General features: G+C 43.7%; 1 protein-coding gene across 1 annotated transcript in view; it reads right to left on the bottom strand.

Moving 5' to 3' along the window:
* The window catches only part of Ankdd1b (ankyrin repeat and death domain containing 1B), a 58,376-nt gene that overhangs the window by 7,421 nt on the left and 36,806 nt on the right, over window positions 1-14,149 (bottom strand). Inside the window, exons 8-11 of the mRNA XM_013025250.1 lie at window positions 13,286-13,384; window positions 11,168-11,266; window positions 6,591-6,689; window positions 1,121-1,216 (exon numbers count right to left, since the gene is read on the bottom strand). Of these exons, the coding sequence (XP_012880704.1) occupies window positions 1,121-1,216; window positions 6,591-6,689; window positions 11,168-11,266; window positions 13,286-13,384 (393 nt within the window). The remainder of the gene's footprint in view (window positions 1-1,120; window positions 1,217-6,590; window positions 6,690-11,167; window positions 11,267-13,285; window positions 13,385-14,149) is intronic.

The following is a 14,149-nucleotide window of genomic DNA, read 5'->3' as shown; positions in this document are numbered from 1 at the left end:
ACTTGGTAAAGTTGTCTTTAATCAACTACAGCAACAATTTAAGAAAATGTACATAAGGAGAAAGCAAACAGGCAAAGGTAAAAGGAGGAACACAAAAATAGGAAGGGAGTGAGAAGGAGAGGCTACACAAAGAATTATAATGTTAAAAAATGTTTTTTAAAAAAGTTTCACAGGCAAAGCAATTTTTTGTGATTTTGTTTTCACCATTGTTTTGTTTAGGGGCTTGGCTTCATTTTTTTGTTGGTGGTTGTTTGTTGCCATCGTTCTACAAGCAAGAAAATCTACAAGGATGGCCTTTACAAGAATCCGGGTACTGTCATGTGCCATATAACTTAGATTCTCATCAACACAGTCCCTGGATGGGTGACAGTGGTTGTACCACCTAGCTTTGGTGATAAATGGCCTATGAAATCCACATGGCTTATGAAATCACACTGCTTAAGGAGACACTTCTCAAGGTTGTAAGGGAGATGCACCCAATAAATGCTGCTGCTCTGAGGACTTAAGAAGCTTCTCAGAATGGACTAATAACAGCAGTCCAGGCCTGCATGGAGGACCTGCATTGGCCCATGGGCCTAAGCTGTCGGGTAAGGACGTCCTGTCTTCTGGTAAGGTCATCCTGCCTGCCGGAGGCCCAGACTTCAGTGTGCAAGGCGAGGGCAGTTGACCTAGAAGCTGTGAGAGGAACAGATACCAGAGGAGTAAAAAATGAAAGAAAGGCAAAGAAGTGACCTAAAGACAAGGTTTTCGTGTCCTTGGATGAGTTTCATGATTGTCACAGAACACTTGAGTGTCACACAGCCCCTAGGGGCAGGGTGAAAACTGCAGACACAACAGGAGCATCTTTAGGACCATAGCCAGAGACCGTGGGGCAGACGGCATAGCGAGGACTCAGCCCCACAAGCTGCAATCCTAGGCTCAGGAGAGCCCATCTGGACCGGGCTGCTGGGCCCTGCAGGGCCTCCACCCACCGTCAGTTCTGTTGCTGATGTCAGCAGAGGCACAGGAGAGAAGCAGCGGAAGCGAGGGGCAGAGGGCCCGTCATTGCCTAGGCACCACACTGCCAGGAAGGCAGGGGTTGCTGGAAGAGTCCGGGCTGTGCCATACAGGCCTTCCTTACCTCTCTCCAGGCATAGTACCTCTCGGCTTTAATGAGCATGTCCACCACTAGGCTGTGATTGCTCCTGGACGCCACAGCCAGGGCAGTCTTTCCTTGCTGAAATTTTTAAAAGAAAATAAAAGCAATGACTTGGAAAAAATTACATTAAGTGAAGTAAGCCAGGCCCAAGAAACATAGGTCTCACAGTTTCCCTTATTTGCTGTAACTAGTATATGTCTAGGACCAGCAGAAAAGGTCAAAAGTTATGCATATATGACCATGTAAGATGATGCCAAGCGAAATGAACCCCAACATAGGGACACAAGTGGTTTTATCTTTCTTGCTGTTGTTTTTAATGTATATATAATGTACCATGTGGTTTTTTTGTTTCTTTTGTATGTTCTTCCCCCATGGTATAACCCTTATTTTCACTGTATTTGATTCCAGTTCCCTGCATCTTGTATATACACTTTTCTAAATTGGGGAATGGAAGGGAAATTAAAAAATGCTGAAATAAGGATACAGGTTAACCCACTGTAACAATGAGATGTGCAAGACACTATGTTGAAAATGAACTTTACAACTTTAGGGTTGGGGGGCGAGGAGGGAGGAGTTGGGGGAGAAGAGATGATAGGGGGAAAACAAAGAAGGAGGTAAAAATGCTCAATAGGAAATATACTCATTACCTTACTCATGTAACTGTAACCCCTCTGAACAGTATTTTTACAATTAAAAATACATACAAAAAGAGAAAAGGTCAAATGGTTTGGCTTGGTAGTTAGGAAGTCGAGTTTGGGAACAGGGACCTAGGTTCAGATCCTCACCCTACCATTCCCTTGTTGAGTGAATTTGGGCCAGTCCTGCATTTCAGTTGCAGCCAGGGCTGGGGGTACATGTGATAATACATATAAAATCCTTGGGACCCAAACCACTCTTCACATTTTCTAGCCTCCCTTGCAATTGTGTATGGGACCCATGTTATGACCAATGCTGTAATAATGGAAGGGCAGAGATAACTTCCAGGAAGTACTGTTGTCAAGAAGAGAAATTGGTCACTAGTAGCTCATGCCTACAATCCTAGCTACTTAGAAGGCTGAGATGGAAAGGATTGTGGTTTGAGGCTAGCCTGTGGAAAAAAGTTCATAAAAGCCCCTTATTGACCAATGTCTGGAGATGGTCATGTATGCCTATAATCCTGGCTTTGTGGGAAGTATAAATAGGCAGGTCACAATGCAAGCACATGCCAAACCCTATCTCAAACATAATCAGGAAGAAGAATAAGGAGGAGGAGGAGGAGGAGGAGGAGGAGAAGGAGGAAGAGGAGGAGGAAGAGGAGGAGGAAAAGGGAGACTAGAGTGGTGGCTTGGTGGTATATCACCTGCCCAGCAGGCCCTGAGTTCAAGGCCCAGTACCAGAAAGAGGATGGGAAGGGAGGGTTATGCTTCCTGAATGGAATGCTGCCAGGATGTCAGGAGCTTGAACAGCCACTTTAGACCAGGAAGTGGAAGCCATGTTTTGAGAAGGGACTCGATCTTATTAAAAACAGTATCACTAATGACAGCAAACCCAATTCACAGTAAAAATTCAGCTCACAGAACAACTCTCTAAAATTCTTTTCTATTGTAACACAGTTCCTCTAACAAAGGGCAGAGGATTCCAGTCTTAACCAAATGGGATGAGCAAAAAGCCCAGTCCTGGACATGATGGTGTCCTTTACAAATGACAAAAAGGCCCATCTTTCTCAAGACACAGAAATCTCAAAGCCAGGCACATAGATTTGTACAGAGTACCCCTTCAGTGATACACAGTACACAAACCTTTATGTCTCGCCATTTTTCCCTGACAAAGGACAATAGCTCTTCTTTGCTTTTCAAAGGGCCCATACAGAATCCTGAAGATAAACTCGGGTACCAGTGGCTCATGCCTGTAATCCTAGCTACTCAGGAGGGTAAGATCTGAGGATCGCGGTTCAAAGCCTGTCCAGGCAGGTTAAGTCTGTGAAACTATTATCTCCAATTAACCACCAGAAAACTGGAAGAGGTACTCTGGCTAAAAGTGGTAAAGTGGTAGTCTTGAGCGAAAAAGCTCAGGGAAAGTGCCTGGGCCCTGAGTTCAAGCCTCCACACAGATGAAAGAAAAAGGGAAGGAAGGAAGGAAGGAAGGAAAAGAATAGAAAGAGAGAAGGAAAAGAAAAAGAGAGAAGAAAAAACAAGAAAAGAAAGAAAAGAAAAAGAATCCTGAAGATAATTTAAATTAATGGCTAGAGAGGGGAAAAAAAAAAAAAAACCTCCAGGATTTATTCAGATCCTAGGAACCTGTGTTTCTAATGCAACGAATCCAACTTATCTCAATAACTCTCTTACACTGTGGTTACTGGCCTCAAGTCCAATTCCCACCCACAAATGATTTCATGATTAGTCCAGGCACTAAGACCCAGGTGAGCTGGAAAATTAGGGCTGAAAGTAATCAGCCTCTAATCAAAAGAGACAGTAATGAAATTAGGAAGAGCTGCATTTTGCAGGCACTTAGCAAGCCTCTAATTGCACGCTGTCTAAACTCTGGCTTGTAAAGCCATTTGAATCACCATAATTAGCCTATTTTGGGAAGGCAGCATTCTGCAAGCCAGAGTTTTCAAGCTCATTAGAAAATCTCCATAGGAAGTGCCGCGGGGAGGGAAAGCGCAATGCTTCCGCTCTTGAGGAAGCCAGGGAATGGAGGCCCCCTGGAAGCTCCAGGACCACTAGACCCACAACACTGGCTCCAGGAAAGTCTAACCTGTACCAAACCTTGGCTCCTTGTTTCCTGTCTAGATCTTAATGAGGTCTTAGAAACACATCTTCCGTTTAAAAAAATAAAAATAAGACTTTTAAGAGTAGATAGAAAAGGTCGCTCATTCAGTAGTAAAAATATGCTCTGGGTGCCAACTATGTGCTGAACTCTGAAAGAAAGAGGAAGAGAAAATAAACTGTAGCAAGTCTGCTAGCCCTGCCTGGCCTTTTGTTCTGAGAACAAAGTGAAGTGGTAACTAAGGGACGTGGTGAACTGGATGTCCAGTGACCCGGATGTCCGGCTCCACCAGCTCCAGCTCTAGCCAGCCCATAAATTCCTCCTCCATGGGCTTCTCTACACCCAAAACAGCTGTGCAGCCAGTAGATGTGAATGAAGGTGCCTTATTCTATAATAAGGCACTTACAAAGTAATGCCCAGGAAAATACTAACAACAAATATTAAACTTAACTAGCCAGCTGGATGGGAAGTGAGGGTGTGGCTCTGTTTTTCTTCCTTGTGCTTTTCAGGTCTCATTAGCCACGGTGGCCCTGTATTACTTTAACTTTTTTATTGTTACTATAAAGGTGATGTACAGAGTAGTTGTAAATTATGACTACATGTCTTTTTGGACAATGTCACCTCGTCCTTCGTTCTCTCCTTGTATTACTTTTATGATAAAGATACAACAACCTACTAGGCTCCGATGACTCACACCTGGAATGCAAGAGGAAGCTGAAATCTGAAGATCATGGTTCGAAACCAACCCAGACAGTAAAGTCCATGAACTCTTATCTGCAATTAACCCTCAAAGAGCCAGAAGTGGAGCTGTACCTCAAGTGGTAGAGTATTATCCTTGAGCCAAAACAAGCTCAGGGACTGTACTCAGGCCCTGAGTTCAAATCCCAGGACCAGCCCAAAGAAACAAAAAATAAAATGTTGTAGGAGTATTTCAGATTGTACAAGCATAAAATGTGAGATTCTACAGAACAGCATGAATGAGGGAAGTGCTTTGCCACAGGACTCTGGGGTCCCCTAGCCAGGAACCCTACAAGAGCCTTGCAAGGTCCAGAGTTGGAGTGCAGCTCAGTAGAAGAGTCCCTGCTGAGGCCCTTGGCTCTGTCTCACTGAAGTGTTAACATGGTCAATTTGGGTCAGGCACAGAGCGTCACGTGCCTATCATTCCAGTTATTCAGGAGACATAAACAAGAGCATCCTGGTCCAGGCAGCTGAGACTATATTTAAAAAATAACTAAGACAAATAAGAACAACAAAAAATACCACTATTAACTAGTAATGAAATAAATAATGACCAACTAGCTAAATGATAAATAAAGCTGAGAGTATGGCTCAAATGGTAGACGGCCTACCTAGCAATTGGTAGGTCCTGAGTTGAAACTCAGGGACTTCCAAAGACCAAACCACAAAAAGATGGTCAATTATATTTTAGGTATATTTCACTACAATTAATATGCAGTGAAAAGTTTAAAAACAAGTATAGACATGGGTACATTTACTCGTTGCAGTTACATTTATTCATTGCCACTCTGGCAAAAGCTTAATAACAACTTCAATACCTATTAGTTGAAGATTAAACAAGTGTTAAAATGCTCATGCAACTTGTAAAACTCATGAAGAAACCATTAATGTTTATATATAAAGAACTCTAAGAAAACTTTGAGGGGGGGAAGCTAAATTCAAAATAATATGTTAAAATAATGTATTACTAACATTAATAACTATTTCATTAATAGTTCATAATTTATCTTAAAAAGCGGAAAGAATAGAATAAAGGCTCATACATTTATGTTTGTATATGCATAAAGAATTCAAGAACAAAAGACATATACATATGGCAAGGTAAGCTGGGAGCCATAGAAGTAGTGTCTGGGTGCGAAATTTTTACTATACAATGTTTTCTAGTTGTTTACGTATATATTCATACACACATATACATACATGTATATATACATATATATATAAATGTATATATGTATATATATATGTGTATATATATATATATACATATATATATTTGGACCATGTAAAGTTCTAATCTTAAAAAAATAGTAAATACATTGAATCTTTTAAAAATTCTTTATTATTTAGGATAAAAGTTATTTCTGACAAGCCAGTGGCTCTTGCCTGTAATCCCAGTGACCTGGGATGCTCAGAACAGGAGAATTGCAGTTTGAGCACAATCTGGGCAGAAAAGTCTGTAGCTGGGAGTAGTGGTGTGCTCCTTCCACCCCAAGCTACCTGGAGGCTGAGATCGGCAGGATCTCAGTACCAGGCTACTTCAGGCATCAAAGAGATTGGCAGGATCTCAGTACCAGGCTACTTCAGGCATCAAAGTCTCCACAGAAGGAAGCTGGACACAGTTGCTTGCCTGTGATCCCAGTGACTACAGATCAAGTCTAAAGATGTAGGAGGAGTGTGGCTCAGGTATATGCTTGAGTGGAAAGCAAGAGCCTGTCCTAAAAATAGATCCATGAAAAATCAAGGTTGGAGGCATGGCTCAGCAGTAGAGCACCCGTCAGGTGAGCTGGAGGATCTGAGTTCAAACCTGTACCAGAGCTCAATGGAAACTGAGATGTGTTCCTGACTGGGAAGACATGTCTCTAGTCAATGACCATTTCCCCAAGGGAGGGCTGCTGCTCACACACAGCCCACGGGGAGGGCTTAGCTGCTACCCCAGTGACCAGACGGAAGTGTGTGCTGTTACCTTGTCGGTGAGCTTCAGGTGACAGCCTGCCTGCAGCAGAGCCTCCACCGCCTCCACGTTTCCGAGGTCCGCAGCTATGTGCAGAGGGGTCCGCTGCCTCTGCCACGACAAGATTTACAGGGACAACTGCAGCTGGGAAGAAGGCAAGGTGTCTTCCACACACAAGGGGAAGGAGAGCAGGCAGGATGGGCTTAAGGCAAAACGGATACCCTTATATTTTTCACACGGCTACAGGGGACAGTCCTTCCATATTGTTTGTAATGGTGAAAATATCTGAGGAAGTGAACTAACAGAGACCTATTAGATAAACCATGGAACAGCTCTATATTGGAATAGTAGATGCCCATGGAAAACAATGGCAGAACTGGCACATTGTGCACCAGTCGTCCCACTTAGGAGGTAAGAGTAGAGGATCAGTCAGCCAAAGGTTCAAGGACAGCCTGGGCAACATAGTAAGACTCTATCATACATTCGCACACACACATTTTAAAAAATGCGGTAGGTACAGTAGTCAAATCCACAGAAATAGAAATCATAATAATAATAAATGGTAGTTTCCAGGGTCTAGGAAAGAAAGAAATGGGAGTTATTGACCTAGAGTTATTCGCACTGGAGTCCCAGTGAGAAGAAATTAAAGCCTAAGGCCAGCTCAAGCAAAAAAGGCAGTGAGACCTCATTCCAGTAAACAAAGCCAGGCATGGTAGTACATGCCTGTAATCTCAGCTATGGAGAAAGCATAGGTAGAAAGATTGTGGTCTAAAAAAAATGTGAGTTCTTATTTGAAAAATAACTAAAGCAATATAGATTAGAAGCATGGCTCAAGTGGTAGAGCATCCGCCTAACAAGTACGAGGCACTGAGTTCAAACCCTGAGTTCAAAAAACAAAAACTAAAAAAGTGAAAACAAAAAAAAAATTTTAAGTTCTGAGATAGAGGTGAGGAATACTAATACCTCATTATACACTTAAAAGGCATGCATTGGTAACTTTTGAATAATATGTGTTTGCCAAACAATTTTGAAGACAAATGTACAGTATAATTTTAGAATCAATAACACTATAACGAATCTTAATTTAAGAATGTAGATTTAGGGCTCGGTAGATGAGTTAGTGGCAGACTGCTTGCCTAATATGCACAAAGCCCTGGGTTCAATTCCTCAGTACCACATAAACAAAAAAAGCTAGAAGTGGAGCTGTAGCTCAAGTGGTAGAGTGCTACCCTGGAGCACAGAGAGGCTAAGGGACAGTGCCCATGCCCTGAGTTCAAGCCCCAGGACTGGCAAAAAAAAAAAAAAGAATGTAGATTTAAAGCTAGACATAGTGACTCATACCTGCAATCCCAGGTATTTAGGAAGGTCATGAGTTCAGGGTCATCCTGGGCAAAGTTGAGACCTGTCTCAAAACCAAAATAAAAGCTGGACACTGGTGGTTACTCCTGTAACCCTAGTTACTCAGGAGGCTGAGATATGAGGATCATGGTTCATAGCCAGCACCGGCAGGAAAGCCCATGAGACTCTTATCTCCAATACACCACTCAGAAAACCGGAAGTGGTGCTGTGGCTCAAGTGGTAGAGCGCTAGCCTTGAGCTGAAGAGCTGACGGACAGCGCCCAGGCCCAGAGTTCAAGCCCCCACAACTGACAAAAAATAAAAATAAAATAAAAACAAAGCTGTGCTGGGAACATGGCTAAGTGGAAAAGTACTTGCTTAGCATGGGAGAGACCCCAGGTCAATCTCTACTACCACAAAACCCCAAAGGTATACATGGAGAAGAAGAAGAAAATGGTTCACATTAAAAATGACAATGTCTAGATGATAGCGGAGGTTGGCTTTACTGCCTTCTTGATGCTTTTCTGTTTTCTAAATTTTCGACACTGTAAGCCTTGTGGGTGCCAGGCAAACTCTATCATTTGAGCCACATATCCCAGCCCAACTTCTAGTTTTCATTTTGTTTGTAAGTGCTAGTCCCGAGGCTTGAACTCAGAACCTAGACACTGTCTTGAGCCTTTTTGCTTAAGGCGGGTACTCTACCACTTCAGACATTCCAGCTTGTAGGTGGTTAATTGGAGATATGAGTCTCATGGACATCCCTGCCCAGCTGGCTTCAAATCATGATCCTCAGGGGTTGGGGATTTAGCTCAATGCAAGGCTCTGAGTTCAATCCTCAGCTCTGAAAAACAAAACAAAATAGAGCACCCACAAAAAAAAAAAAAACCTGTCATCCTCAGATTGCAGTTTCCTGAACAGCTAGGATTATCAGCGTGAGTCACCAGCACCTTAATAGCTTCTAGTACTTAACAGGGTAAACATTTTGCTGTCAAAAGGGTGAGTGTTTCAAAGAAATACAGAAAAACACAAGAAAATTATTTATCAGATCCTCAGTTGGATGTTATTGCAGAGGTATTTATCAAACACCATGAAGGGGCTGGGAAGATGGCTCAGTGGTAGAGCGCTTGCCTTGCATGCATGAGGCTGTGGGTTTGATTCCTCAGCACCACATAAGCAGAGGAAAGTCGGAAGTGGTGCTGTGGCTCAAGTGGTAGAGCGCTAGCCTTGAGCTGAAGAGCTGGGGGACAGCGCCCAGGCCCAGAGTTCAGGCCCCATGACAAAAAAAAACCCACAAAAAACAAAAAACACCATGACAGAAAGGAACTTTGTAGTTGTCTAGCTCATCCTCTTAACCAGAAAGGGGAAGCAGTGACTCCAAGGTCACACAGCTGACCACAGCCAGAAGTGCAGCTCTGGAGAGCTTGCTGAGAGCTTCAAAAACCATTTATAAGATTCACCAGCAGATGGCAGTGTGCTCCTCTTGCGGCTCATCTCTCTAGGCATCACACTTAAACTGACAAATCTACCTAGGGTCTGTCGCTATACCAACTCAGAAAAACAAACACAAGCTCCTCTAAAGATTGTTCACATCATAAAATGAAGATCTCCCCACAAAAGCAAATTTCAACGTTGTCCAAGATTCTTGGGTTTAAAATTGTGTTTTGTTAAGTCGATGGCTTTGTGGAGCTTTGAGGCCCTAACAGGTCAGCAGTACCAAGGTTCCTTTAAATTTATCTGTAAGCTGCACATTGGCACGCATGCTTTCCAGATGGCAGCTGCGGTCAGTAACCTCACCACTGATGACTTTTGTGCATGCTCCTTGACCTCCACCTACAGGACAGGCCAATTTTAACCTAAGACAGGTGCCTAAATGGTTTCACCACCTTCACCAAACTGTTTGATTTTGCAGCTCTGCATTGTTTATTTCTATTTCTAATGAAGCATTAAAAAAAATTCAAAATCTCATCTTGACAATACTGCTAAAGTGGCTAGAAGAAACGATACATGCCAAAATGTTAACAAGAGTTACCTTTCTCCATGGGGACTACATTTAAAGGTTTGTTGTTAGTTTTTTTGAAAGCACGTGTATATGTTCTATTTCACATAGTCTACTTGTAAAATATGCTTTTCTTATTTTAAAGGTAGAATGGCAGTTCTCACACACAAAAAAAGTTTGCAATGATAAAGTCGTTCTGTCACTGGACAGCTAGCTTGACATACACTCCTTGCTGGAAAACCACATTGAGCACAGGGCTCTGGCTGTGTCCTTAGCAAAGAATTTGCTCAGTTGGATAGACTCAGGGCATTAACATAGCTGAATAAATAAGAAGTACCCTAATAACAAGAGATGCCCCTTACCCTCCAATTTCGGGGCTTTTTAGTAAGACTCAAGGATGCAAGATTTGCTGGAAGAGCAAAGGGGTGAAGATATGTCTCCCTGCAGGTCAGGGCAAAAATTAACCCTGAGGAGGCTGCAGAGACCTGAGGAAATGGAGACCACATTGGAAATGATCCAGAAGGAGCAGGCAGGCCCACTGCCCTCTGGACACTACTTAACTTGGAGAGCACAGCTGGAGCTTCTCTGAGGCCTACAGCCCCCAAAGCCGCATTTGGCCTCAGCCCCAGGAAAGGCTTCTCTTCCCACTTCCAGGGTCCCTAGGAAGAAGGCCTGCAAGGGTGGGAGGAGGGTAGGCAGATCCCAGCCCACCCCTTTATTATTCCCCTTTCCATTTCCATTCAGCCTCAGATTGCTTTATGAGGCATCTGATTCTGCTCCAGTTGATTGGGCTCTGATGGATTTTTGTGTTTTTGTTTTTTGTTGTTGGTTTTTTTTTAAATTCCAAGAGAGCTCTTTGCCTTTGGGCACAGGAAAACTTGCTTAGTGCCTCTAATGTGGAAACAAAGCTTCCTTCTTACTGCTAAGGGCTCCCTGCCAAGGACAGCATTTCACACTGCTGGAGTGGCTTTTGATTTAAAGGGCCTCTGGTAATTTACCTCTGAGCGAGGGTTTATCGTAAAGTGCTAGCTATAGCTGTGCAAGGTGAATTTAATCACACCCTGGCTGAACTCTAGGCATGCATCTGCAAATGAAAAGAGGGATCCTGCTCAGCGTGGTAAGGAGGCTGCAGAGAAAAAGGTTGGAAAGGACACACATGATCTTCCCAACGCCTTGAACTTGATCAGAATTCCCCATAAACATAGTGTTGCAACATGAGAAAACACACAGACCAGATATGGTGTGGTTGGCTTACCTGATCTAAGATGTCTGTAGCATGCTGTGCACGTAATAAGATGTTTACAACTGTGATGTTGTTGTGGATAACTGCTAAGTGAAGCGGGGATTCCTGAGGCTGCAGAAAGAAAGCAGAATTTCAGATCCAAATCATTTTGTCTGGCTTCATCCTTCAAATCACAGGGCAACTCACTTCAGCAGACATTTTCTGAGAAAATCTTGAGTATTAAAATTGCTCATGCTACCAGGTATGGTAGTATACTCCTGTAATCCTATCACTTAGAAGAGGCAAGGAGGAGCTCTAGTTCTAGGCCAGACTGGACGCTATGAGAGCCCTGTCTTAAAAAAAAAAAAAAAAAAAAAGTCCAACCCAGTGATAGGCACATAGTAAGTGTTTGGCATTCATCATCTAAAGCTACCTTGAAAGTATACTACTATCCAGCCATCAGCTCTGCCCTCAGTCACCCTAGATCTATATTCTTTTTTTGGGGAGGGGGGATCGGGTCATAGGGCCTGAACTCTGGGCCTGGGCGCTGTCCCTCAGCTCTTCAGCTCAAGGCTAGCACTCTACCACTTGAGCCACAGCACCACTTCTGGCTTTTTTCTTTTTTGCTTATGTGGTGCTGAGGAATCGAACCCAGGGCCTCAGGCATGCAAGGCAAGCGCTCTACCACTGAGCCACCTTCCCAGCCCCTAGAACTATATTCTTAGCAAGGAATATGGGCCAACCTCCAGCCTTTTTCCCAATGCCAAGTTTTCTCTATCACTTGAGCCAAGCCTCCAGTCCAACTTTTTGCTGACTCTTTTGGAGATGAAATCTTGTGGACTTTTCTGCCTCTGTCCTATGGGATCTCAGCCTCTAAAGTAGCTAGAGTTACAGGAGTAAGTCACCAACACCAAATTTTCCTATTCATTCATTTTTTAGCAACTGCCTGGCAAGCCTAAGGCCCCGAGTTCAAACCTCAGCACCCTGGATCCTGGGGCCTTGCACATGCTAAACAAGCACTCTCTTACTGAGCAACCCCAGCCCCAGACACTTTTAAACAGTAAGTTAATTCAGAGCTGTTCTGAGTCTAATCTCTAGAGTTACACCTAAAATCCCCACTTTTTAGGGTCAGTAATGAGGCCAGAGAACAGAAAAAAGGCAAAGACTGAGCTCAGGCCTCTCTCACTTTACCACCTGTATAGGCTCTCTCCCAGGACACCAGAAGACTGACAGAAGAGAGATGTAATGAACTGGGAAGTGTTCCCCCAGCACACAGTGAAAGAGGAGAGATGGGACAGTTAGGAGAGTATGGGCTGAGTAAGGGAAAAGAGAAGGTGGTGCCTAGGGAAGTGGGTCCTCTTTGTTTAGAAATAACCTCCTCCTTGGAAACAGCAAGCATGATAAAAGAGAAATCAGCCCTTGTCTCAACCAAGTGGTCAGAGTCCTTCTTGCCAGGCCCACCTGCCTTGCTGGGGCCTCGCTCTTCCAGAGAAACAGGAAGCATTCTCTAGACTCACTGTGGTAAATTCGGAGCCAATTTTTCCTAACTATACTCTCCAGAAATGATCAGCTATGGGTCAAATCACCTGCTTCCTTCCAAGTCAGTGTAAGTCGTAATAGCTCTGCAAGGTCAGAGGAAATAATACTCCCAGAAAAGAGATGAAAACACAATGCAGAATAGAGGGCACAAAGGGGCCTTTGTGAATTCTACCAAAGCTAGTTCAGACTTCAAAACACCTTAATCAGTGTCAAGGTTTCCCTTATCAAAGAAAGCCAAGATCCTTCGGTGGTCATTCTTCATAGTTAGTGCAGGTTCATCATTTTTCCCCAGGCCTATGAGGTTACGACACACAAGTCATGGTCCCTCTGGACACGTGAGAAAGTGTTATCCACAAAAATACGAAGATTTAAAACACGAAAGATTTTTACTTTGTTCACGAACTTTCAATAGCTTTCTACCATTCACCCCTTAGGTTTTCTTTCTCAAGATTAAGAGACTGATTTTCCAAAACAGTGAGCCAGCATTCCCTGAAAGAATCCCTCCCTTGTGAACCATAGCCATCCTGAACATGTATCGTGGATGACATCTCTGGGCCCAGACAGCCTCCCAGGCGCCAGGACCAGATCCCGTATTAACTGGAATAAACTCACTTCCATCCTCAGGTGCAGATCAATGTTCTCACTAAGAAGAAAGTTGACAAGGGATGTGTGGCCATTCCGGATTGCTATCTGTAAAACGCTGACATGGAGCTGCAAGAGACAGATGCAGAGGTAAGAGAGGAATGCCCATTACCATCCCACACACTCTCTGCTGTGTGTCATACAGTAATGAAATCGAACAAAGAAATAGTTCAGCTTTAAAAGAGCAAGTCCAGTGTATTTCCAATTCTTTGGGCTCCAAAACAACTTCCACGACAGTATCAGTGACCTTGAGGACATAGTTACAATGCACTGAATGTGTTTCGCCACAGAATCTATCAGCCCAATGTGATGGTGGTAGAAATGGGGAGGGGATAAGGTCAATGGAGTGGAGCCCTCGGGAATGAGATTCTTGCCCTCAGAAGACAAGGCCAGAAGTCTACCTCGTTCCTGTTCTGCCACGTGAGGACATAGCAACTAGGTGAGGCTAGACATGAGGGAAGCAGGAAGCCAACTCACCACAACCTCACCCTGATAACACCCTCTTCCCAGACTTCTACCCTCACCCCGAATTATGAGAATTAAATACTAGCTTTATGGTATTTGCTTATAGCAGCCGGACCTAAGACACTAAGTCATTATGCCTCAGGTAACTGTAGTTTGAATCCCTGCTTCCCTGCTCCAAATCCTTTCCTTGAGCCAAAATAGACTCAAGTTATTAGCCTCTGGAAGTGTCTCAGTGGTTTCCTGCTTCTTGTCTCCTGTGCTCCTCCTTCTCTGCGTTGCCATGGGTGTTTTCAAGCCTAGCGTTATTCCCACTTGGGTGAAGGTTTTCCTCACCATCCTTTATTCCAGACCTCTCCCACTTCTCACCCA

Source organism: Dipodomys ordii, unplaced genomic scaffold (assembly GCF_000151885.1).
Source record: "Dipodomys ordii isolate 6190 unplaced genomic scaffold, Dord_2.0 Scaffold83, whole genome shotgun sequence".
In the NCBI taxonomy this organism is placed as follows: Eukaryota; Metazoa; Chordata; class Mammalia; order Rodentia; family Heteromyidae; genus Dipodomys; species Dipodomys ordii.
The sequence above is the reverse complement of the archived record's forward strand: the minus strand, read 5'-3'. Positions and strand labels throughout refer to the sequence as shown.